Source organism: Esox lucius, chromosome 16, assembly GCF_011004845.1.
Source record: "Esox lucius isolate fEsoLuc1 chromosome 16, fEsoLuc1.pri, whole genome shotgun sequence".
NCBI lineage: Eukaryota > Metazoa > Chordata > Actinopteri > Esociformes > Esocidae > Esox > Esox lucius.
The window spans coordinates 7,704,723-7,731,948 of NC_047584.1; the positions used below are offsets into that span (position 1 = coordinate 7,704,723).

The window sequence follows — 27,226 nt, forward strand, 5'->3', positions numbered from 1 at the left end:
TATTTGGACAATTTACTCAAAATCTGTTTCATGCACAGGTGTGGGCTATTCCTTTGTTATTTCATCAATTAAGCAGGTAAAGGGTCTGGAGTTGATTCCAGGTGTGGCATTCGCATTCGGAAGCTTTTGCTGTGAGCCCACAACATGCAGTCGAAGGAGCTCACAATACAAGTGAAACAGCCCATCCTTAAGCTGCAACAATAAATCCATCAGAGAGATAGCAGGAACATTAGGAGTGGACAGATCAACAGTTTGGTACATTCTGAGAAAATAATTATGCACTACTGAGCTCTGCAACACAAGAAGGCCTGGATGTCCATGCAAGACAACCCTTCACAACATCCAGCTAAGTGAAGAACACTCTCCAGGAGGTAGACATATCATTATCCAAGTCTACCATAAAGAGAAGACTTCACAAGAGCAAATACAGAGGGTTCACCACTAGGTGCAAAACATTCATAAGCCTCAAGAATAGAATGGCCAGATTTTGCCAAAAAACATCTAAAAATGCCAGCCCAGTTCTAGAACATCATTGTTTGGACAGATGAAACAACCTGTACCAGAATGATGGGAAGAAAAAACTATGGAAAAGGCTTGGAATGGCTCATGATTCATGATTCATGATTTTGAAGCATACCACATCATCTGTAAAACACGTTGGAGGCAGTGTGATGGCATGGGCATGCATGGCTTCAGATGGCACTGGGTCACTAGTGTTTATTGATGATGTGACAGAACACAGAAGCAGCCGGATGAATTCTGAAGTGTATATGGATATTTTGTCTGCTCAGATTTCGACAAATTCAGCAAAGTTGATTGGACGGCGCTTCACTTTACAGATAGACAATGACCTAAAACATACTACGAAAGCAACCCAGGAGTTTTTTAAAGCAAAGAAGTGGAATATTCTGCAATGGCTGAGTGAATTAACTGATCTTAACCTGCTTGAGTATGCATTTCACTTGCTGAAGAAAGACCCATGAACAAACAACTACTGTAGACAGCTTCAATAAAAGCCTGTGAAAGATTCTCGACAAAGTATTACAAATTTACATTTTATATATGATTGTGTTCATTTGTCCAATTACATTTGAGCCCTTGAAATAAGGGGACTGTATATGAAAATGATTGCATTTCCTAAACATTTAGTACAATATTTTTGTTCAACGCCTTCAATTAAAGCTGAAGGTCTGCTCGATTGTATCATTTCAAATTTATGGTGGCGTACAGAGCCAAAACTATGAAAATGTTTTGGCTCTGTTGTGTCCAAATATCTTTCAACTGTATTTATTAAATGTACACACCTCAGTTTTTTTTGGGCCGCAATTACTGAATTTGTGGAAGTTGATCAAACGGTAGTTGTTTGGATAGATTTTACTTAATTACTCTGTATAGGAATATGGTAACTTACATTAATATCACTGTGAAACCTATTCATTGTAGACAAATAGTTAAATATTTGAAGTGTGTAGACCCTTTGCTGGCCTGTCATTGACCCTTGAATCCTGCAGCCCATGTGACCTGAGTGACCTGGAGTTCCTAGACGAGGAGTTCCACCAGAGTTTACAGTGGATGAAAGACAATGACATCGAAGACATGTTGGACCTCACTTTCACTGTCAACGAGGAGGTCTTTGGACAGGTGTGTGTGAGCGCATGTCTGTGCATTCTTTTGTTTTGAATAATGATTGGATTTAATGTAGTTTTAATAGTTTATGAATACAATATCATCATTTTCTATGTGGCTGCATACATTTATAGGATTCAGCCCTAAGAAGGCCCTAACTTCGACTTAAGTCAAGACTGAATGCTCACTTTTAACATCAAATGTTCACTCTGGTGTGCTGTGGGAAGGTGGTATTCAACCCAGATTGTGTATGTGTCTCTATGGCCCTGTAGATCACAGAGAGAGAGCTGAAACCAGGCGGGGCAGGCATTCCAGTTTCAGAGAAGAACAAGAAGGAGTACATTGAGCGCATGGTTAAGTGGCGCATTGAAAGGGGTGTAGCTCAGCAGACAGAGAGCCTGGTCCGAGGCTTCTATGAGGTAGGGCCCTGTGTTTTGCGCAATCATGTGACATAGCAAGATTTTGTCCGTTATTTTAGGCCATATTCACATATTAGAATTAAATCAAATGAAATCAATCAATGAAAACAATTTGTCTGGTGATGGAACTTTACCATTTCACAATGGCTGTTGCTGTGCATCACACTTTTATCAGAACTCTAGAATATAAGTAAAACCTTTTCTATAAATCCAGAAGCTTCTCTTTAAATGTAGACCACATTCTGAGCCTATGTATGTTCTACAAATGCTTTTTTATGAATTAAAAACCTACTCCAGAATGAAAACAATTTCTTTCAGCCACCACCAAAATCTTTGCCACCTTGTCAATTAAGAGAAACACAACCCTAACCCTAACCGTTTAAGTAAGGTAATTTTTGGTACAATTTCTTAATTGACATAGCAGACACAGACTTTGACATTGGCTGAGAGAAATGGTGCCCCTTGTTTATTGAATGAAAATCTATTCCAGAATGAAATAAACCTATTGATTTTGTTGGTGAGAGAGAGACACAATAACTGCAGTCATTTTTTTAACAATCCCTCTCGATTGACAGGGGGGCACAGATTTAGCTGGTGGCTGACAGAAATGGCGCCCCCTTGTATCTTGAAAGAAAATGTACTAAAGAATGAAAAAACCCAATTGAATATGTTGGTGACAGAGGGATACAATAACCAAGTTTATTAATGTTTCGAACAACCACTCTTGATTGACACGGCGGCCCATGAGACACAGCTTCTGGATATTTAGTATAAGAGATATATATTCTGTAAAGGTCAGATAAAAGACAGATCCATAGCAACTCTGTAACAAGAAAAGGAAGACAGTTCGATATACAGTGGGGAGAACAAGTATTTGATATACTGCCGATTCTGCAGGTTTTCCCACTTACAAAGCATCTAGAAGTCTGTAGTTTTTATCATAGGTACTCTTCAACTGTGAGTGACGGAATCTAAAACAAAAATCCACAAAATCACATTGTATGATTTTTAAGTAATGAATATGCTTTTTATTGCATGACCTAAGTATTTGATACATCAGAAAAGCAGAACTTAATATTTGGTACAGAAACCTTTGTTTGCAATTACAGAGATCATACGTTTCCTGTAGTTCTTGACCAGGTTTGCACACACTGCCACAGGGATTTTGGCCCACTCCTCCATACAGACCTTCTCCAGATCCTTCAGGTTTCGGGGCTGTCGCTGGGCAATACGGACTTGCAGCTCCCTCCAAAGATGTTCTATTGGGTTCAGGTCTGGAGACTGGCTAGGCCAATCCAGGACCTTGAGATGCTTCTTACGGAGCCACACCTTAGTTGCCCTGGCTGTGTGTTTCTGGTCGTTGTCATGCTGGAAGACCCAGCCACGACCCATCTTCAATGCTCTTACTGAGGGAAGGAGGTTGTTGGCCAAGATCTCGCGATACATGGCCCCATCCATCCTCCCCTCAATACGGTGCAGTTGTCCTGTCCCCTTTGCAGAAAAGCATCCCCAAAGAATGATGTTTCTACCTCCATGCTTCACGATTGGGATGGTGTTCTTGGGGTTGTACTCATCCTTCTTCTTCCTCAAAACACGGCGAGTGGAGTTTAGACCAAAAAGCTCTATTTTTGTTTCATCAGACCAAATGACCTTCTCCCATTCCTCCTCTGGATCATCCAGATGGTCATTGGCAAACTTCAGACGGGCCTGGACATGGGCTGGCTTGAGCAGGAGGACCTTGCGTGCGCTGTAGGATTGTGGTCCCAGCTCTTTTCCGGTCTTTGACCAGGTCCTGCCATGTAGTTCTGGGCTGATCCCTCACCTTCCTCATGATCATTGATGCCCCACGAGGTGAGATCTTGCATGGAGCCCCAGACCAAGGGAGATTTACCGTCATCTTGAACTTCTTCCATTTTCTAATAATTGCACCAACAGTTGTTGCCTTCTCACCAAGCTGCTTGCCTATTGTCCTGTAGCCCATCCCAGCCTTGTGCAGGTCTACATTTTTATCCCTGATGTCCTTACACAGCTCTCTGGTCTTGGCCATTGTGGAGAGGTTGGAGTCTGTTTGATTGAGTGTGTGGACAGGTGTCTTTTATACAGGTAACGAGTTCAAACAGGTGCCGTTAATACAGGTAATGAGTGGAGAACAGGAGGGCTTACCATACCATACCATCATCTTCCGCTTATCCGGGGCCGGGTCGCGGGGGCAGCAGTCTAAGCAGGGATGCCCAGACTTCCCTCTCCCCAGACACTTCCTCCAGCTCTTCCGGGGGGACACCGAGGCGTTCCCAGGCCAGCCGGGAGACATAGTCCCTTCAGCGTGTCCTAGGTCTTCCCCGGGGTCTCCTCCCGGTGGGACGGGACAGGAACACCTTCACAGGAAGGCGTTCCGGAGGCATCCGAAACAGATGCCCAAGCCACTTCAGCTGACCCCTCTCGATGTGGAGGAGCAGCGGCTCTACTCTGAGCTCCTCCCGGGTGACCGAGCTTCTCACCCTATCTCTAAGGGATCGCCCGGCCACCCTGCGGAGAAAGCTCATTGCGGCCTCCTGTATCCGGGATCTTGTCCTTTCGGTCATGACCCAAAGCTCATGACTATAGGTGAGAGTAGGAACGTAGATTGACTGGTAAATCGAGAGCTTCGCCTTGCGGCTCAGCTCTTTCTTCACCACGACAGACAGATACATCGACCGCATTACTGCAGAAGCTGCACCGATCCGTCTGTCAATCTCCCGTTCCATCCTTCCCTCACTCGTGAACAGGACCTCTAGATACTTAAACTCCTCCACTTGAGGCAGGCACTCTCCACCAACCTGAAGTGGGCAAGCCACCCTTTTCCGACTGAGGACCATGGCCTCGGATTTGGAGGTACTGATTTTCATCCCCAACGCTTCACACTCGGCTGCAAACCGTCCAAGTGCATGCTGAAGATCCTGGCTTGAAGGAGCCAACACGACAACATCATCCGCAAAGAGCAGAGACGAAATCGTGTGGTCCCCAAACCTGACACCCTCTGGCCCCTGGCTGTGCCTATAAATTCTGTCCATAAAAATTACGAACAGAACCGGTGACAAAGGGCAGCCCTGCCGGAGTCCAACATGCACAGGGAACAAGTCTGACTTACTGCCGGCAATGCGGACCAAGCTCCTGCTTCGGTCGTACAGGGACCTGACAGCCCTTAGCAAAGGACCCAGGACCCCATATTCCCGAAGCACTCTCCACAGGATGCCGCGAGGGACACAAATCCACAAAACACATGTGGACTGGTTGGGCAAACTCCCATGAACCCTCCATCACCCTGTAGAGGGTATAGAGCTGGTCCAGTGTTCCACGGCCTGGACGAAAACCACACTGTTCCTCCTGAATCCGAGGTTCTACTATCGGCCGTATTCTCCTCTATAGAACCCTGGCATAGACTTTCCCGGGGAGGCTGAGAAGGAGGGCTTCTTAAAGAAAAACTAACAGGTCTGTGAGAGCTGGAATTCTTACTGTTTGGTATGTGATCAAATACTTATGTCATGCAATAAAATGCAAATTAACTATTTAAATCATAAATCATATAATGGTATTGTCTGGATTTTTGTGTACCTATCATAAAAATTACAGGCCTCTACATGCATTGTAAGTAGGAAAACCTGCAAAATCGGCAGTCTATCAAATACTTGCTTTCCCCACTGTAAAAGCTTTAAATAGTGGTTAAAATCCAGGTCATGTGATATAATTGTGCAAAACACAGGGCCCTGTGGCATCATTTCCATCATTTCCAATCGTTCATGGTGATGTGTTGACCAAGTAAGCTATTTATTGGAGTTGAATAAGAATTGTGATATAATGCATTGTCAGGTGGTAATGTCTCTTTAATGGGTTATTAATTAGTGTAGTGATGTCATTTATTTATCAGGTGGTATTCTCTATGACTGTAATTGTACACGATTCCAAACCATACCATATGGTATGGGTGGCTCTTTACAGTTTTATATGTGAACATTTAAAAATATTTTGAAAATAAATAGATTGCTATGATGTGGTGAATGGCTCTTGAATAAAACTGAGACGAGAAAAAAAAGTATTAGGCTATTCTGTTTAAACAGGAGCCTTTGTGCACGATGTAATCAAAATTACACTACTCGTTGGAGCTTTTCCAACATCCGTTTTATGAACTGGAAGAGAGCGGTGGCAGGCTATTGGTCAACCAACGTTATAGAAACATCTAGCTTAATTTACAGTTGATATAAAAAGTCTATACACCGTGTTAAAATGCCAGGTTTTTGGGATGTAAAATAATGAGACAAAGATAAATCATGTCAGAACTTTTTCCACTTTTAATGTGACCTATAATGTGAACTATTCAATTGAAAAACAAACTGAAATCTTTGAGGGGGAAAAATGGAAAATAAAAACCTTACAATAACCTGGTTGCATAAGTGTGCACACCCTCTTATAACTGGGGATGTGGCTGTTTTCAGAATTAACTAATCACATTCAAACTCATGTTAAATAGAAGTCATTACACACGTGCCATCATTTAAAGTGACTGATTAATCACAAATAAAGTTCAACTGTTCTAGTTCTAGGATTTTCCTTACATTTTCTTAGTTGCATCTCAGAGCAAAAGCCATGGTCTGCAGAGAGCTTTCAAAGCATCAGAGGGATCTCATTGTTGAAAGATATCAGTCAGGAGAAGGGTACAAAATAATTTCCAAAGCATTAGATATACAATGGAACACAGTGAAGACAGTCATCATCAAGTGGAAAAAATATGGTACAACAGAGAACTGGACAGCCCTCCAAAATGTATGAAAAGACGAGAAGAAAACTGGTCAGGGAGGCTTCCAAGAGGCCTACAGCAACATTGAAGGAACTGCAGGAATTTCTGGCAAGTACTGGCTGTGCACTACATGTGACAACAATCTCCCGTATTCTTCATATGAATGTACTATGGGGTAGGGTGGCAAGACAGAAGCCTCTTCTTACAAAGAAAAACATCCAAGCCCAGATGTAGTTTGCAAAAACAAATATCAAGTCCCCCAAAAGCACGTGGGAAATTGTGTTTTGGTCTGATGAAACCAAGGATGAACTTTTTGGCCATAATTCCAAAAGGTATGTTTGGCACAATACCAAACACTGCACATCACCCAAAGAACATCATACCCACAGTGAAGCATGGTGGTGGCAGCATAATGCTTTGGGGCTGTTTTTCTTCAGCTGGAACTGGGGCTTAGTCAGGGTGGAGGGAATGATGAACAGTTAAAAATACAAGACAATTCTAGCACAAAACATTCAGGCGTCCGTTAGAAAGCTGAAGATGAAGTTCACCTTTCAGCACAACGATCCAAAGCAGACATCCAAATCCACAAAAGCATGGCTTCACCAGAAGAAGATAAACGTTTTGGAATGGCCCAGCCAGAGCCAAGACCTGAATCCAATTGAAAACCTGTGGGGTGATCTGAAGAGGGCTGTGCACAGGAGATGTCGTCGCAATCTGACAGATTTAAAGTGCTTTTGCAAAGAAGAGTGGGCAATTATTGCCACGTCAAGATGTGCCATGCTAATAGACTCCTACCCAAAAAGACTGAGTGCTGTAATAAAATGTAAAGGTGCTTCAACAAAGCATTAGTCTAAGGGTGTGCATACTTATGCAACCAGGTTGTTTTTATTTTTCTCTCTCAAAGATTTCAGTTTGTTTTTTAATTATATTTTTCATGTTATAGGTCACATTAAAGGTGGAAAAAGTTCTGATATGATTTATTTTTGTCTCATTCTTTTACATCACAAGAACCTGGCATTTTAATGGGTATGTAGACTTTTTATATCCACTGTAGGTATCCAGTTTAGCAGCGTTTTGGCACTGTGGCCCTAAAACCGCAATACATACTGTACCATGGGTTAGGTGTATCGTGACGCCCCTATTATTGTCTCTTTAATGGATTATCAATTGGTGTTGTGACATCATGTATTGGTCAGGTTGTGGATGTGCGGCTGGTGTCTGTGTTTGATGCCCGGGAACTGGAGCTGGTGATTGCCGGCACAGCTGAGATTGACCTGGCAGACTGGAGGACCAACACTGAATACAGAGGAGGTAGAAATGGGTGGTGAAATGGGCATTCTTAGTCTGGGAGGGTCCGACTGTGTACGGGGCAGGCCTTGGTTTCCAGTCCTTTTGACTGGACCTGATCATTACAGATTGTGCATCAAGAACAGGACGCTTGTTGTGGTCTGTGGGACAACTTTGATTTGTCTCACCAGGATACCATGACAACCACATAGTCATCCGCTGGTTCTGGGCGGCGGTGGAAAGGTTCAACAATGAGCAGAGACTGAGGCTGCTACAGGTACTACTTTTCAAGATGATCATGATGGACTGGTATTTATCTGGTATTGAATGAAAAATTACCTTTCAACAATTAAGAAATTTTACATTCTCATTAAATTGACCCCTTGTAAATGAGAATGTATTTCTGTGCCCTTAAAGCTCTGTTTATTCATTTAATTAATTTAGAGTCCCAAAAAATGCATTATGCCTAGTCCTGGAATAAAAAAAATATTTTGAAAGGACAATCTAAATTGAGCATAGTTTTTAGTTTTTAAATTGAGCATAGGTTTTAGCTACGCTCAATTTAGCTGTCCTTGTGTCTGGGAAACCAAACCTTAGTTTATTAGGGTCTGTTAAAATGAAATGTCATCTGTGTTATATATAAATATATATATATATATATATATATGTTTTTACTTTGTGTATTTCTATCTAGTTTGTGACTGGTACTTCCAGTATTCCCTATGAGGGCTTTGCCTCCCTAAGAGGAAGCAATGGACCACGCAGGTTCTGCGTAGAGAAATGGGGGAAAATTACCTCTTTACCCAGGTACAGTACACCTTGTTTGTTTGTCTGACATTCTTTGTGGGGTAAAATCACCTTTCTACGCATGTACAGCACACCAGTATGTCTTTTTTTTTTTGTTTCTTTTTTGCCGGACGGGGTAAGCGGAGCCGGCCTAGAAGAGTGAATGTCTCTTACTGAGTCCGTCCGTCCCTGACTGACTGACTACCCCTTGTTAAATAGCGTAGTGGTTAGAGACGCGGGCTCCGGAACAACAGGTCTCGTGTTCGCCCCCTGCAACACTTTACATGTATTATGCCTGAAGTTCAGGACAGAAAAAACCTTGCTGGCTACAATTTTATGTAGCTATGTAATAGGTAGCCTAAAATAAAACGGTTCTGGTGGATATTAGGATTTGTTCAGGATAGATAAACACTTTGCTGGCTTGACAAAAAAGTCAGTTATCGTTAGCCTCGAATGGCCATCACTAGTTATCGTCACCTATATTGATAGATACTGTATCTATGTCATCCACAAATGGCTAATTAGCGGTTAAGGATTTGTTCAGGATAGACAAAAACCTTGCTGGCTACAACCTTGAGTAGATACGTTATGGGAAGCCTAAAATTAAACTGTTTAATATATTGCGACTATTTCTGGTGGATTTTCGAATTATGTCTCAGGATTTGTTCCGGATAGACAAACACTTCGGTGGCTACACGATTCTCTCTTCTTTTCACTTGATGAAAAAGTAAGTTATCGTCACCTATATTGATACAGTATTTATTGTATTAATGTAATTCACGAATGGCTAATAAGCTGTTAAAACTGCTAGTGGCAAAATCCATAAAATTGATAGATGCTGTTTGTGGTGGAGGTAAACTTAGTAAGAAAGGTTACTCAGTTTAACACAATATAATGGCGTCTAACAAAATATTCAAACTTGGCATGATGTTATTGAGTGAAAATAATATAATGCAAGGGGCTATAGTAGTGCCCAGCATGTGTGCAGTTTGGTGGCGTAGTGGTGACCCGGGTTCGATTCTTGAGAGGGCAGCCACGCTGAACAAATTTTATTGCGGGCCGGCTGAACTAGGCTTGCCTGGTTTCTTGTTTTTCTTTCTGTCCGTGTGTCTGTAATCAACTGATATTTCTCTCTACAGGGCTCACACATGTTTTAACCGTCTGGACCTCCCACCGTACCCATCGTTCTCAATGCTCTATGAGAAGATGTTGACGGCCGTGGAGGAAACCAGCACCTTCGGCCTGGAGTAACTACTCCAAAATGGCCACCAAAGCCAGGAGTAAAAAATCCAGCTGCCTGAAACGAGGCACTACTCGCATTCTCAATTAAACTGAATAGTCAACTACCAGAAATAATTGTTGTGAAGAAACAATCACCCCTTTTGGCTTGGCTATACGTCCCTTCACCATGACCCCACTCTTCCTGGAATAACGTTACTGTAATATTACCTGCACTAATTCTCTCCATTGGATTCCTGTGTGGAATGTTCCACATCCACACTAGTGCTTTATTTCATATGCGTTTAATGGCCTTGGTTACTGTATCTCCAGTCCTTTTTCTTCCTCCAAGGACTCAGTCTGCACTGTAAGCCCAGAGAGACCTCTTCCTAATCCCTAATTCTTCCTCATGGAGTGACCCTGTGCTTTGGACCTCAGAACTGTGTCATTTGCATCTCTGGGGCTGAAGACAACATTAATACAATACATAATGGACCAATGCACTAGCTTCAAACTAAAATATACACACACAAAAATACACAGATTGTATATACACATTAATAAAACACTCACACACAAACAAATATTTACACAAACACATCAAGATGACCCTCATGATTAAGACTGTTATAAAACTGAGGGGTTTGAATTGTATGTCATATGTCCTAAGGGGACACCCAAGAAATTGTCTCTTTAATTATCTTTTTATGTAAGCAGACTACACAATTAATCATATAAAATGGACACACTAAGTCATGGATACAAATCAAAATGTTTATTTACTCTCAAAGTTGTTCAGATGCACTTTCTGATAAAAACACACACAAATGTACACACTGTCTTTCACACACACACACACACACACACACACACACACAAACACACACACACACACACACACACACACACACACACACACACACAGACATAGTGAAACAAGGCTATATCTCTTATTGATTAACAAAATTGCCTACAAATTACTGAACTGATGAATGTATCATGTAAAAGGGTGAATGTAGGAAAGAGCCTCTGCAGCCAAAGTACATCAAAACCCACAGCTGTGGGAGGAGGTTGAGCCTGGAAAACAGGATTCTTGTTCATTGATTATTATGGAAGCCAAGACCCAAAGTGGCACCGGACACTTGCCTTGTTAAGAGACATTTGTGAAACAGTTGGTTAGGGACAACAATCTGAGTGGGTCGCACCTATTTCCTCTTGGGTCGCAACTGACAACTTTCTTCTTGATCGATAATAAGAAAATGATAAAGGCTTTAGGCGTGTCACACCTGAAAATAACAACAAAACAATAGAACCACAACTGTTTGTTACAAAAAAAAAGTTCCAAGATGCAACCACAAGAGAAAGGCAGATGATGTGAAACTTACACATTGCTATTTAGGTATACAGAATTAAAGCGTGGGGCATACACTACAAAATTACACATCAAGATTGTCATTGAAAGCATGTATTCATCCTGGTTTTGGACTTCTCAGTGCATACCTCCTATCCAAAAACATATACAGTACACACACACACTCAGAAACAAGGCAGGCAAACACACACACACACACCCGATGCACGCACGATTACAACTTATGTACAAAGGTCTGTGTGAGCTAGAAAGACAACCTGGGCTGAAGTAGATAGTAATAGAAGCCTCACTGCCATGCACTGTGGAGGCAGTCTTCATATCTCAGCCTGGCTTGATACTGCATGCAGGGTCCATCTCAACAACTCTGTGAGCTGCGCTGAGTCCAGAACCCCTAGATGGTGTTGTGTTAATAGCTCAATATTTGCATGCAGAAATAGTGCAACACAAGTCTGTCCTTATTAGCTTTTGCATGAGGATATTGCAATAGATGTGGAGAAAAGGGCGGGAAGAGCCGGATAGGTCCTTGATGTAATGCTGCTACAATTAATTCATAGCACTGCTATCAATATGTTCATAGACGTGATGAGGGAGATGTGGACAAATAAATCTTCATGTTTTGTGCCACACTGTTTATGGCTACACTAATTGTGAAATGTTATATCAAGCATTACATTGTTATATGAACAGTTATGAGGAGTGTCACAAAAGTACAATGGCAGCACGCTTTGAATAGTTTTTGCTATTTTTAAATGTTCACCTGTCATGATGATAGGTCAGAGGTCAAGGGTTACACAGAGAACCAACAGGGCTGTAATGAATAACGAAGAAAAAATGAGAGCACCTGTGTGGGTACCATGCGTGCTGTTCATGTATGTCTCTTATCTTTGTATACTTGTACAAGTCTGTCGCTGTGTGTATAAAAAATATATTTTGCACCGAATGTACCAAAGGCTTGGGGCTTGCATAATCAACCATGTCTCCCTATTTCTGTCTAACAGAATAACATCAGCTAAAGCCACACATCTCCTCATAACCTTCAGTTTTTAGGATGACAGCTTCATCGCATGGACGTAAATGCTTCACAGTAGGGTTCCAATAATTTCTGTTAATCAATACATTTTTACACATGCTACAGTTTTTTTATATTGCTGTGAATGTCCAAAAAGAATAAAGTCAGTTTGCTACTTGCCAAATCAGGCCAAAGCTCACCACTTCCCTTGCCTGATCAACTACCAATAGGATTGGATATTCCAATGTCAGAACTCCACTCTATGCAAAAGCTACTGTATTTCTCCATTTCACCCCAATGATTGTATTAAAAGACATTGACAAATGGCAAGTTTTAATTAGTGAGAAGTAAGTGTGTCATTTCATTTTGTTTATCTTTTTAGATGTGAACATTGGGCTTGGTCAGTGGGGCACAACATGTAGGAGCTGGTTCAGAATGTGCTCAAAATGGATATCTTTTTCTATTCTCTGAGATAATTTGTCTCTCCTATATCATATATACTGTGTATTTATGTCTGCCAAATGAAACAAACATGCACACACACAAGTTAGTTTTTCTGTTTTTGTGGGAACAAGAAAACATATTTTCCATTTTCTATATCGCCAAGAACTCGTAATTGAATTGTAATTGTTTTACCCAGGACCTGGATATAGCATAACAAAAACATTTGACTATCATTGTGGGGACTGGTAAAGGTAAAACTAATATCATGAACTGAGTCGGAAACCATTTCTAAAATATGTACAGTATCTCACAAAAGTGAGTACACCCCTCACATTTTTGTAAATATTTGATTATATCTTTTCATGTGCCAACACGGAAGAAATGACACATTGCTACAATGTAAAGTTGTGAGTGTACAGGTTGTATAACGGTGTACATTTGCTGTCCTCTCAAAATAACTCAACACACAGCCATTAATGTCTAAACCGCTGTCAACAAAAGTGAGTACACCCCTAAGTTAAAATGTCCAAATTGGGCCCAATTAGCCATTTTCCCTCCCCGGTGTCATGTGACTCGTTAGTGTAACAAGGTCTCAGGTGTGAATGTGAGCAGGTGTGTTAAATTTGGTGTTATCGCTCTCACACTTCCTCATACTGGTCACCGGAAGTTCAACATGGCACCTCATGGCAAAGAACTCTCTGAGTGGCCAAGACCATACAGTGGTTTAACGGGACAGGTTCCACTCAGAACATGTCTCGCCATAGTCCACCAAAGAAGTTGAATGCACATGCTCAGCGTCATATCCAGAGGTTGTCTTTGGGAAATAGACGTATGAGTGCTGCCAGCATTGCTGTAGAAGTTGAAGGGGTGGGGGGTCAGCCTGTCAGTGCTCAGACCATACGCCGCACACTGCATCAAATTGGTCTGCATGGCTGTCATCCTAGAAGGAAGACTCTTCTAAAGATGAAAGCCCACAAACAGTTTGCTGAAGACAAGCAGACTAATGACATGGATTACTGGAACCATGTCCTGTGGTCTAATGAGACCAAGATAAACGTATTTGGTTCAAATGGTGTCAAGCATGTGTGGTGGCAACCAGGTGAGGAGTACAAACACAAGTGTGTCTTGCCTACAGTCAAGCATGGTGGTGGGAGTGTCATGGTCTGGGGCTGCATGAGTGCTGCCGGAACTGGGGAGCTACAGTTCATTGAGGGAACCATGAATGCCAACATGTACTATGACGTACTGAAGCAGAGCATGATCCCCTCCCTTCGGAGGCTGGGCCACAGGGCAGTATTCCAACATGATGACGACCCCGAACACACCTCCAAGACGACCACTGCCTTGCCAAAGAAGTTGAGGGAACAGGTGATGGACTGGCCAAGCATGTCTCCAGACTTAAACCCTATTGGGCATCTGTGAGCATCTTCAAACAGAAGGTGGAGGAGCGCAAGGTCTCTAACATCCACCAGCTCCGTGATGACATCATGGAGGAGTGGAAGCAGACACCAGTGGCAACCTCAGAATCTCTGGTGAACTCCATGCCCAATTGGGTTAAGGCAGTGCTGGAAAATAATGGTGGCAACACAAAATATGGGCCCAATTTGGACATTTTCACTTAGGGGTACTCACTTTTTTTGCCAGCGGTTTAAACATTAATGGCTGTGTGTTGTGTTCATTTGAGGGGAAAGCAAATGTACACTGTTATTCAAGCTGTACACTCACTATTTTACATTATAGCAAAATGTCATTTCTTCATTTTTGTCACATGAAAAGACATAATGAAATATTTACAAAAATGTGAGGGGTGTACTCAATTTTGTGATATACTGTACCTTTTCGATCTTTAAAAAAAAATAAACATTGACTTGCGTAAAACCACAAGAGGGCATCAGGGGCCCCTTAATATGCAAGTCGATGGTCGGAGAATTCCTTCTGTTTGGCTGGCTCGCTTTCAAAAAGTTTCAAAAATTATTTAAATAAATACCTAGTCACTGTATTTTAAAATCTAACTGAGACATGGGTTGTGATAAAATGTAGAGGAAATAAAATGGTAATTAATAGAAATGTATATCAAACGAGTTCAAAATAAGCTGTAGACATGTCGCGCGTGCGCAAAACGAGACGACAATATTGAGAAGAAAAAATAAAACGTTCGGACAAGAGATTGGTCGGAATCAAACTTTGAAGACGTGTTCTCACGTCACCGATGGGAAGGATCTGTATCATTTCCTAGCTAGCTAGTGATCCAACTCGCATATCTAAACAATGAATTTCAGTTGGGAAAGTTTAGGCAAGTTAGTTAATCAACCTGATAAGTGATCTTTCCTGGATGTTTTAGTAGTACAGTAGCTATCTTCTAGAAAAGATAAATAAACACAAGTAGATGGTCAGCTAGCTAGCTAACTTAACCGCGTTGACAACTGAGTGACCTGTCAGTCAAGCTAGCTAGGTATCTAACGCGATTTACGGATGTAAGGTCAGGAGAAGGTTCTTTTCTACAGCTAAAGCATCTCCGTCTAATTTAGGTAGGAGCTACCTAGCTATGTGTCCAGATAATATAACAACGTTAGCGAACGTTTACTAACAAGCTAGCTATAGGACTACTAGTAGTTACATTTACACTCACAGGCTAGCTAAACACTGCCTAGCTACTTAGCTAGCTACTCTACGGCTTTGATAGGTACTACAGCAATCTATTGCCACAGAGTACTTTCAGGCAAAGATGTCTCGGAGGCGGCATGACAGCCGTAATGGATTTACTGGTCTGCTTGGAGATATTCAAACCCATATTAATACGGAACCGATGGATAGTGTGTACGAAATAACCGGCGAGTTGGGCAGGTGAGCCAATGTTTTCTTTTAAACATGTTTTCCGTCTGACTCACAGCATCTCTGTGGTCGCTTTGCGAAGTTCTTTGCCCAGCTACAGTTGACTCCATTGTTGTAATCAGCAATGTTTATAACTACTAACCATTCTTAATTACAATCATATGGTTTAATATGCTTTTGTTGACTACGGAATAGTCTTACGAGCGACTTTTGTAGTTGGCGAATAGTCACTTACCCGTAGTTTCGCATGGGTTATTTGGGCTTAGAGATAAACATTACAAAATGGATGGGGGCTCTGCAAAAACACGTTTTTATATTTTTAAGCTCTATGGACTGTAATTAGCAGGTGTTTGTGTCCCTCGTTATCAATAAATAAACTATGTGGGCCCTAGGCTTATTGTCTAGAAATAAATGTCCACTCATTCGCAGGGAAGAGCTTCCTTTTCTACTTAAAAGCAGAAGTAACATTTCGGTTGGACAGTGATGGGTGTGTGTGTGAAATTGTCAATTCACTGTTACAGTACAGACACTCAACCAACATGTTAGAAAGTGAACCAATATGAAACACAACTGTATATATATTTTTGTAGCTTGAGTGCAGCAAAGTTCTGTGAAGTTGTAGTTGGCGTAGTTTAACAGTGAGATGCTAGGCCTGTAAGGTCTGCCTGTTCAACTGCTGTCTGTCCACGTTCATCATGCCACATAGTAAGCTAAAGCTCTATCAAATCATCAATGCTCTGCATTCATGTAGTCCTAGGTGCCAGTTTCCAATCAGATTGTCATCAGTCCTCAGACATCATACAGTTCCGGTGTCAACATTTGCATGGCAAAGCAACTTCTTGTTGCCTTTTAGATTGCCTAAGCCTCAAAGACTTTGCCTTGCAATGGTTTATGCCTAACCTGTGTTGACTTGAACAGAAATAATGAACTCCCTATTGCATTACGCTATACAAAAAAAGGAACATTTGGTAATGACTGAGCGTGCTATGACCACACAACCACTATTGTGTTGTTATGGGAGGGTGTGTATGGACTAGCTTCACTTCTCTTTTTTTTGACATATACTGAGCTAAATCCAACCTGGCTGTAATCCTACTGGGCTGGCTGGTTTTACATGTCTACATAGCACAGTGACCTGAAACCTTTATGACTGGAAGATGCATTTGTTTTAAACAACAAAAAAGCATAGTGTTGAGAAAGCTAAGCAAGTAATATGAACCCTTTTCAAGTGCAACAGAGGCCCTGTCTGATTCAGAACCATTAGGGGGACTATGGGTACTGATATTTTACCAAGACAGCTCAGTTTGGTCACCTCTGTCAACACACAAACATATCAGGAAATTACAAAGAAATAAAACTCACTTCCTTTCCTGTTTCATACTCGTTTGCTTGTTTGAGTTTACGATTTGCAACTAAAACAATTACTTTGGTGAAACAAACTCTTTAGATTCACAATTTTGACTAATAACAATTACACTACTAGACGTATTTTGAAATGGGACGAGAGGGGATATTGAAATTACCTCCGCATTTATACTGTCATAGATAAATATGCTATAGAAGTAATTTTGGATTTGATTTGAATACCTAAAATGTCAGGGAAAATTGTTCTCCATTGATTAATTGAATGGATTTCACAGATCAAGCCCTCAAAGAAATAATGAAAGGGAGGGAAGTATTATAATGCAAATAGGTAATAGCCAGGGATCTTCAGGGCTGTAATTAAAGAGCTGTGCACGGCTCTAGAGAGATCTATTGTGGGACCGTAACTTAAGGATTGTTTTTATTAAGCTACATTTTCGGAGACATGTTGTAGAAGACTCCAGAAGCTCAATCATTTTGTGTAAACATATTGGCATCGATAGCTCGAGAAACCTTCCGAGGTAGTGTGTGCCACATTGTTGATAGAGACCCCCCCCCCCGGAGTTTTGTAAGTGTGAAGCCAGTTCTGTCTGAACTGTATCAACTTTCTGTGCTGTGCGCGTGCATGTCGCTCTATTTTCCCGTGATTTATGGCAACAGTCCTGCGTGCTACGTCTCGAACATGCCGGTGTAAATTCAAACGCTAGTGAAATGATTTTGCAAACCAATATTTTATTAGCTCTCTCGTAATGTAAACAAGGCCATATGTTGCTGAAAAGTGACAAGGCTATGTGAAGAGAACTATTTGGGCTAGCGCAATGCACAATGTGCTTGCCATACCGCAGTCAAATCCCTACACTGTAAGTCACTGGACAAGTGTCTACTAAGTTACCAATGCTATTGTACATTATGAACTGATGTACCAATCGCCATTCGAGAATGACCCTGATGTTGTGTAATGGTAAGTAACTCATCCCTCCCTCTATCTTCATTGCCAGGGGGAAATTTGCGGTGGTGAAGAGATGTGTGGAGAAGTCCACCGGAAAGGTGTTCGCTGCCAAATTCCTTCGGAAGCGGCGGCGGGGCCGCGATTGCCGGGCCGAAGTAGTGCATGAGATGGCTGTGCTGGAGGCTGCCCGTAACAACCCCCGCGTGGTCAACCTACACGCTGCGTACGAGACGGATCACGACATCGTCCTGCTACTGGAATAGTCAGTTATTATGCAGTACTTTTATATAGAGCCCAATGCTAGCCATTCAGTCAGTAAGATTTGAACTGTGTACTCATATCCACTAACTGTCAGCAGTCTGTCAACTCTAATAAAAATATGGGTCCAGTTACTCTAGCTCATGTTTCTTGAACTCTCAACAACAAAAAAGGTGAAGTTGTTGATTTGGAACAGGACCTAAGATAGGCTGTGCTTCTGAACCCCACCCTTTGCACTGCTGTGTATTTTTAGCCAATGCAATACAATTGTTTTCACCCACCCTTTTTGTTTCATTGAGATTTGAGGAAAACCTTCCTAATCCTGCCCTGAATGCAAAGCTTTGAAGCAGATTCTATTGGCAATACTCAATTATCTGTTGCCTAATGTCATTATGAAAGAGGTTTGCTTAGTGATAACCACCTAGTTTTTATGGATACAACACTTTTTGTTTGCATTATTCACTGTGACAGTAATGTGTTTGTGTTATTCAGTGCTGCAGGGGGTGAGATCTTTGACCACTGTAACTGTGATGAGCCTCTCCCAGAGGGCCACATCACACGGCTGATCAGACAGACGTTGGAGGGTGTCCACCTCCTCCACCAGACCAGTGTGGTGCACCTGGACCTCAAGGTCAGTCCTTCTGCACCGCTTAGACCAGCATCCATACAAACAGAAGAGCACAGAGAACACATGCATACAAACCTCAACAATGTTTTCTCTCTTAGTAGTCTTTTCATCACAACCTGTAAATACAATCACATCATATGTGAGAAAGTTGTGAATTCATTGTGTTACGTGTTGTATACAGCAAAGCCTTTATACATGAATGTCCATGGCACTAAATTCTGTGATTGCGATGTTAACATATACAATTTTTTTCTTATTTTGGTATGGAGGTGTCAGACTTTTGTAGCTTTTAGAAAAAGTAATGTAAAAGTTTTTGATATGTTTATTCATTATTTACTGCTTTATTTTTTTTTATTTTTTGGGGAAAACATTTCTTTTTATCCTAATTGTCAATTTTCCCACAGCATTCTGTGCTTACACTTACCGTAGTAGATGAGCCTGTGGGGTCCTGGAGATTAACCAGAACCACCAACTAGTTCCAGAGACTATCAACCTTAGCTTTTGGTTGATAGCATGGCTAGTGGGTGTCTTACAACAAAACAAAACACATTCATTTTCTAGAGACTCCTGATTCAAATGGAGTTCTTATAAGTTTATAGCTCTGGATGGATTTGGCTATATCTAAGCTAGTGATGGCCATTCAAGGCTTCATTACCGTTCTTCTAGCAGCAGGAAATTATGCTAGCAGCACTAACTCAGATTTTCTTTTTCAAAAGAGAAGCCATAATTGAGATATATAAGGCAGTATAGTTAACAATGTAATCTGTCAATCTAGTCCGTCATTTTGTTTAATGTCCGTTCCAATGCTGTTCTTGTCTGTTCTTTTTCACAGATTAGATTATCTATATGGGTTATAAATTTAAATTATGGCTTTTATTGTCGTAATGAAGGTCTGAATGCTACCAGCATAATATCCTGATGCTTAAATAACGCTAATGAAGCCTCGTTTGGCCATCACTAATCTAAGGTGTGTCTGAGCAGAAAATTACAATGGCCTGCATGTTCCCCTGGCTCTCTCCTTTCAATTGATGTCAGAAATGGTTTGATATTTACTGTCATCTTAGTCATGTCTGTCTCATTCGGGTACCCCACCTCCAAAAAATACAGCAAATTATGGATTTGCTGATGCATTTACCGTAATTGTTTGTATTGCCTGGTTCGCAAAGACTCTGCTGAACAAAGAAAAATGGCTCTGCTAGAACAAATATAACGGAATCAGGCAACACAATGACATGACCAAATTCAGTCATGCCTGCGTGATGTTAAACTCATATGGGATAGCATTTTAGCAATACGAAATCTTAATATGTTCATATACCTGCAGAATAATATGAGTTATTTTTTATATTTTTAAATGACCAAGAATCTTGAAAATGTTTGTGAATGATGTAGAGTAAGGCATTTGTGAAAATTCTGGAATTGTACTGAGTGGGAAAACTGCATTTTGTTTTGACAAACAATAGACACTGCAGAAAACAATCCGCATGAATAAAACGTTTGTCTTGTCCAGGTCTGGACTCTGCAAACACTAGTGCACCATAGCCAATTGGAGCTATAATACGCCTGTATGCAAATTAGTAATTTGCCTTAGAGTCCTTATCATCCAATTGAACTGTGTTTAGTCACCAGAAGCGACCGAGTAACTTCAGATAGCTAGCCACACGAAACACCAGGATGTATTTATGTACAATGAAATACTGTTGTAATCCTCTGATATTTTACATGACAGTCCTATATCCTTATCAAACAACCATGAACGGGTAGGCTCTCGCTCCCTCAGTTGTGTGCGGCATCCTCAACAACAACGGCATCAACGGCATATAAACCCTCTCAAACTACTGCAGCTTGTAATTTGTTGTCAAAATTGCACTCGCCCTACTGCTCTCTGCCTGTCTGTGCTTGCTTTAGTCCCAACCCATGTTTTAACAACTAAATCGGAACTTCACCTTGTCTGCCTGCCCGCGGCACCCCTGACACATTCAAATTAACAATAAGGCACATTCTTAATGTGAGTAACAGTCAAGTTCTGAATTATTAGGCAGCAAAATGATGAACATTACACTTGGATGTCTGTAAGTAGCCAAAACGTAAATGGGGGCCCTTTATCAGCGTTTTTTAAGGTGCTATTTTGAAGCACAAATCTGACCAGCACAGGTTATCCTTGTCTGTGCTGTACGGTGCTATTTCGTAGCACAAATCTGACCAGCACAGGTTAGCCTTGTCTGTGCTGTTAGTTGAAGACCGACATCCCACTCTAGCGACTCCAGCCATTGGCTCAGGAACCCAAAGCTAACAGAGGTTGCTGACTCCGTTGCTTGGCGTGGATACCTATCAGGAAGATTTGCCACGATTTTTACAAATCCATTCGGGCTGGTTGTGACGACTCAGGGCCGTATATCCCATTGAAAGTGAAGAAATAGGTTTTGTTTTCTTTTATTCACTCAAAAGATCTAGCTACATGAATAGATAAGATTGTGCAAGTTATTATTGCCCTTGTTAGTTTGATTGTATTGACATTCCTAGCCTTATCTTTTCTCCCAAATATTGAAACAAACAGTGCACCATCTCAACTGGCTGAATGCAGCAAAAGATAGTCAACTTTGCTTTACAACTTTAAAAAACAATATTTATGGAACTGGCGAGCCTTTATTATTATTATTATTCATGGATGAATATGTTTAGTTACTGACTCCTTATTTGGTGTCATAGAATTTGTTGTCAAAACTGTGAAGTAGTTAAAACAATGTCAGTTTCACTTTAAGTTGACTTTTGGAAGAATCACCTAATCATCCTTCCCTCTCAGCCCCAGAACATCCTCCTGACCAGCCTGGCTCCGCTTGGGGACATAAAGATTGTGGACTTTGGCCTGGCACGCAAACTGGGCATGGTTGGAGAGCTCAGAGAGATCTTGGGCACGCCCGAGTACGTGGGTAAGGCAATGTCAATGTAACATCTCCAACCTTCCCGTAACCAGTTGATATTGAGTCAGGAATTCTGCACCAACAACTTTGTAAAGATGTGGCCTCTTTCTCCCTTGTTTCAACTTAGCCCCAGAGATCCTGAACTATGAGCCTATCACCACAGCAACGGACCTGTGGTGAGTCATCACTGTAAACGCTATCGGCTTGATTGACTGTGTGCACGTGCATGTGTGTACTTGTCTGCCTGAGGCAATAGTCAGTCTAGGTTAACTGTGTGCGTGCACCCTCTGACATACAGTGTTGTCTCTAAGTATTCGGACAGTGAAACAAGTTTTGTAGTTTTGACTCTACTCCAGCATACTCCCGTTTTTATTTCTTTTTGCAAATCTTTTTTGTTCAGGTGTCTTCCCTGGTGATGCTCTGTAACAAAGCCATCTTGACCTGTTTTATGAAGAAACAGTCTTCAGTTCTTGTTTCTCTTGGGGTCATTTTTAGGTCTGAAACACATGCTAATTTGGGTTCAGGTCGGGTGATTGGTTGTGCTAGTTAAGACCATTTCCTGTTTTGGCCCTGAAAAACGTTTGCTTTATCAGAATGTTTTAGGTCCGGCTGCAATGTAAAATGCTGTTCAATGATTTGTAGGAATTTGTGGGTTAAGAGCAGATTTTTCCATACACTTTACTTCTGCTGCTGCTGTCAGCAGTCATATAATCATTAAAGACAAGTGAGCCAGTTCCAGTTAAACATGCCCAAGCCATAACATTACAAAGTTTCACAGATAAGATATGATTTGGATCGTGGGTGGTTCCTTGCTCCAGATTTTCCCTTTCCATGATTAGTCTTTCTCATCTGTCCATGCGACCTTCTTCCTTAACTATTAGCAACTGTAACCTGGCCATTTTGTTCTTGGGACTTACCAGTGGTTTGCCTTTTGTGGTAAACCCTCTGAGGTTATGTAGTCTTCTATTTCTGGTACCCATTGACATATCTATGCCTACATCCTGTAGAGTGCTCATGATCTGTTTGACACTTGAATCAGGGTTTTTATTCACAACTGAAAGCTTTTGTTGGTCATTAATTACAGGGTTTTTTGGTAGTTTACCAGGTAGCTTGCTATGCTGCACTTACCAGCACGTTCTTGTTTCTTAATGTACCAAACAGTCATTTAGTCACATCTAATGATCTGGCTGTGTCTTCAGGTTTTGCTGACTCAGTGATGGCCTGCGTTACTGTTCAAGTACTTATTGACTGCACAATATTTCTACTAACTGTATGTTTTATTCCTTTAGGAGTGTAGGTGTAATATCCTACATGCTGGTGACGGGCGAGTCTCCATTTGCAGGGAGTGACAAGCAAGAGACGTACCTGAACGTGTCCCAAGTCAATGTGGACTACAGCCAAGAGGCCTTCTCTAGAGTGTCAGAACTCGCCGTTGACTTCATCCGCAAGCTGCTTGTCAAAACCCCAGAGTATGTTTCCGCTGTCCTGGTTATAATACATTTTCTGTCATCTCTGTTCAAATTGTATATACATTTTGGGAGAATACAAATGCGCTAGAACAAGGGCTGCATGATTAATCAAAATTGCGACATTGACTGCTGCATGATAAATCAAAATTGCGACATTGACTGCTGCAAATTCCTAAACGGATACTTCCGTGATTTTCAGGTATTTCTTTAATGAGACGCGCATCACATGAGTTGACAAGCACGCATCGTCTGTCCTTAATCAATCAATCAGTCAGATGTATTTATAAAGCCCTTTTTACAACAGAAGTTGTCACAAAGTGCTTTTACAGCAACACCCGGCCTTAGACCCCAACGAGCAAGCAACAGTAGTGTTGAATTTCAGTGTCTTGGAAAAACTCCCTAAGAAGGCTGAATTTTAGGAAGAAACCTAGAGAGGACCCAGGCTCAGAGGGGTGACCAGTCCTCTTCTGGCTGTGCCGGGTGAGATATTAACAGTCCAATTGGAATAATTAATAAATGCATGTGGGCTAAATCCAGAGTCTATTTAAATTTAGACTAGGTCAGAAGTGTGACCAGATGGACAGGGACAGCAATGGGCCACCCAAACCAGGTACTCCGCAGATACGTTTAAAACGGGAGGAGGACATGAGTTTACATTTTTTTAGTCTTGGGGCATTTTTGTAGTTTACATTCATACCTAGACTCGGCCTAATCCCTTAATTGTAGGCACAGAACTGGCAGTTGCAGACTAGGCACTATAGGCCTCCTGGAAAGTGGACTGATGTAAGATTTATGTTGCAGGAGATAATGTATATCTCTTTAAGTGAGAATTGGTCTTTAGTGTTTCTAGGCTATTTACCTTGTTACGTTCAAATACATGTTTTTCCAATGTTAGAGTTCACACTGCAACTGCTAGTGAAGACGTCTGCTTTAAACTAGTGAGTGGCACTGAGATACTGTCGCACACACACGACGGCATGGTTTATTAAGAGTTATCTGGAAGGTCGGTGCCTGCGAACATGGGCTAACAGTGACACAGGAGGATATATCACTCAAGTGCTGAGAAGGTTTGTGTAAATAGTCTACTGGCAACGGCACAAACGCATGTTTCAAAAGCACTTTTTCCCCCATCCTTCATTTCAAGCTATATGTAGGCTATGATTTCTATGATCCCGTTTTATAAGTGAGGTTATCTACACAGTTTGCAGCCAAGTGTTTGAAAATTGATTTCCTATTTAATCCTAACCGTGCCACCCTAGCTTGAACATAGACCATTGTCCTCTCAGTTTTGACCCTGGTCCGTCTTCACCCTTTTATCCACAAAGGGACAGGCCAAGTGCAGCGGACTGCATGACCCACCCCTGGCTGTGGCAACAGTATCAGTATCCAAGCATCGAGCCCATCACACCACGTACGCCCCGAGAGAGGAGCAGCGGTACCAAGTGGGCCGCCCAGCCGGAGGACCCAGAGGACAAGGAGAACTTCGCCTTGGACTCACCCCACACCTATGCCAAGAGATTTCGCTTTGAGGAAGAGCCTCCCACTGCCACCAATGGTGGAGATGGGGACTTTTGAGTGGGAAAGAACACATTTCCCCCACCTTCCTGTTTTGCTTTTATTGGTTTTATGCAGAAGGGAACCTGCCGGGGGAACTTTTTGCCTGCTCATGAGCGCTTCTGTCCCGTCTATCGCTCACTCATTTCTGGAGCGTACAGCCAAACCAAAGATAACCCACTTCAGTTGTGATCTATTGTCAGTTTGTCATTGTTTCATTGTGGAATTTATATTCCTAAGTGATACATCGGTTCCAGAGTTGAGTTAAGATGAGCAATTTTATTGTTAGACATTTTTGGTCCCTTTCCAGGGTTTTTTTCTTAATTTTGTCACTGAATATATAGAGGCAGACCGATATCTCAAAGGAAATCTATGCAATACTGTTTTGCAATAACTATGAACTGTTTTACAATAACTAACTTTAACTTTAAATTACTACTTGACAGCTTTTGTCAGAAGGCAAGTCTGTGGTCGTAAGTGTTCTTAGATGTGCCAAAGTGTTCTTTGAGTATTTTGCGCTTGAACCATTTGACAGAACACTGAGTTAAATTTGAGGAAGTGAAAGTAAAGTGTTTCTTCCCAGCTGTACATCACCCCCCTACTCTCAAACATGCATCCGCATGGGGCCATGGCTTAGGAACAGAAGCATTTTACTTCCCCCTTGAGACATTCCCTTCTGTTTCTCCTGCCCATTCGCATCTGAAAGTGCAGGGATGTTATCAAAGACAAGTTTTCACACAGTACCAGGCCCTGGCCTGCCTACATAAGTGAGCCAGGGATTCACATTGGTGTCTGTATTACAGTGTTTGTTGACCCCATGGGTTTACAAGCCTACAGTAATGTGGAGGTGATTTAAAAGGGCTCTGTAAAAAGATGACTCATGGGATGGATCACGCACCACACCCGTGCTTACTCAAAATGTTTCTTCAAATGTTGTCAGTTCCTATTTAGTCATTCCCTTAGGGTACATGTGACGGAAGCACTTAACTATTTATCTTCTGGGTATTTTATTGATTCCATAGCTGGGAGGTAGCTATGCCCTTTGTTTTTAATTCCATATATGTTTTCGAAAGTGTCCCTTGATCACAACTTATTTCCTGACATTCACCAAAGTGATCTATCTAATCTGCATTCTTTTAATCAGCATTAAAAAGCTACTGTATTTGTCTATGGCTAGGAAGCCTTTAAAAGCTCAGTGGGATTCAGGTAAATTTGGGAAGTATGGTAGTCTCTGTACGGAGACAATTCAACTCCGTCCTGTTCGTCTGATCATTCCATTTCTTTTTCATCTCAGGGCAAATGGCCGAACGCTCGGTCAATACTGTTGAGTGCCTCTTTACATTAACTGATATATTCTATATTCTAACTCTGTTCTCAGTGTATTTATACAGTGGGATGGTGTTTTGTTTATATTTAGATGTGTGTACTGTATGTGCTGCTTTAACTGGATTCAGATGGGTTTGTTGAGATACTGGTTGCATTGGATATAGTATTGATGGCACCTCTCAAAGCTGTTTTGTTTAAAAGTTCATGTACCCAGTGTGTCCATGTGCTGTTTTAACTGGAATTAGATGGGTTCATTAAGAAGATACGGGTTGCAGTATTGATTGGGTTATACTATTGTTGTCAATTTTCAACAAAATGCTGTATTGTTTTGGCCACAGGTGACATGAAATGGACATTTGCTTTGGTTATGAAGTGGTGATTGCTATTTATGCATGGAAGGTTTAGAAAAGTAATTAGAGATGGACTTTTGGATTTGAAAGAGAATAGATTGGTTTGATTATGAGAAAATGGTATGGAGCTAAGACAGAAAGGATGAGAAAATAGTTTTGGTTAGGCAAGTGATATGGGTATAGGACAGTATGTGGATGGGGGGGAAATGTGATTATGCAGTGGAATAAAAAGAAATGTTAAAACAGGTCATCTCTATACAGTCAGACTTTTTAGGAACGTCCTGGTACTGACCGTGAAGACCATGAAATGGAGAAAATGAAAGTGCTCCGTTGTTGAACTTAATGAACAAATAACCCATTCTGAAAAATCCTTGAAGCATTTCTCATTGAAACTGGAGTGTTATGAAGTCTAACTGCCAGGTCGCAGCTGAACGTGTTGCTTTGTTTAGGTAGGTTCAAAGACCACACACATTGTTCTCGTTTATTGTGGTCCTCAAGGTTTCTCAGAGAGATGTCACCGGCATGGCACACAATAGCCTTTGTCTTTGAAGGAGGCGTCTCCAGTCACGGCCATGCTCTCACTGTATGCTGTCATCCTAAGGAGAACTGGAACGCCACCGTATCATTACAGTGGTTCAGTAATCA

The 27,226-nt window shown here is 41.5% G+C and overlaps 2 protein-coding genes across 5 annotated transcripts in view; both read left to right on the plus strand.

Annotated features, from left to right (window-relative positions):
* hecw2a (HECT, C2 and WW domain containing E3 ubiquitin protein ligase 2a) overlaps positions 1-10,591 on the plus strand; it is a 67,681-nt gene extending 57,090 nt beyond the window's left edge. For all 4 annotated transcript variants that reach the window (XM_029113638.2, XM_029113637.2, XM_029113634.2 and 1 more), the window contains exons 26-31: positions 1,512-1,641; positions 1,899-2,045; positions 8,013-8,127; positions 8,295-8,380; positions 8,798-8,910; positions 10,029-10,591. In XM_029113638.2, coding sequence (XP_028969471.1) covers positions 1,512-1,641; positions 1,899-2,045; positions 8,013-8,127; positions 8,295-8,380; positions 8,798-8,910; positions 10,029-10,140 — 703 coding nt within the window. In that variant the 3' untranslated portion in view covers positions 10,141-10,591. The remainder of the gene's footprint in view (positions 1-1,511; positions 1,642-1,898; positions 2,046-8,012; positions 8,128-8,294; positions 8,381-8,797; positions 8,911-10,028) is intronic.
* A 4,525-nt stretch (positions 10,592-15,116) lies between these two features.
* stk17b (serine/threonine kinase 17b (apoptosis-inducing)) lies at positions 15,117-26,670 on the plus strand. The gene is made up of 7 exons (XM_010879676.4): positions 15,117-15,776; positions 18,125-18,337; positions 18,826-18,964; positions 21,765-21,891; positions 22,010-22,058; positions 23,172-23,351; positions 24,677-26,670. Exons 1-7 carry the CDS (start codon positions 15,658-15,660, stop codon positions 24,924-24,926), a joined length of 1,077 nt encoding a protein of 358 aa, XP_010877978.1. The 5' UTR covers positions 15,117-15,657; the 3' UTR covers positions 24,927-26,670.
* Positions 26,671-27,226: the final 556 nt, after the last annotated feature.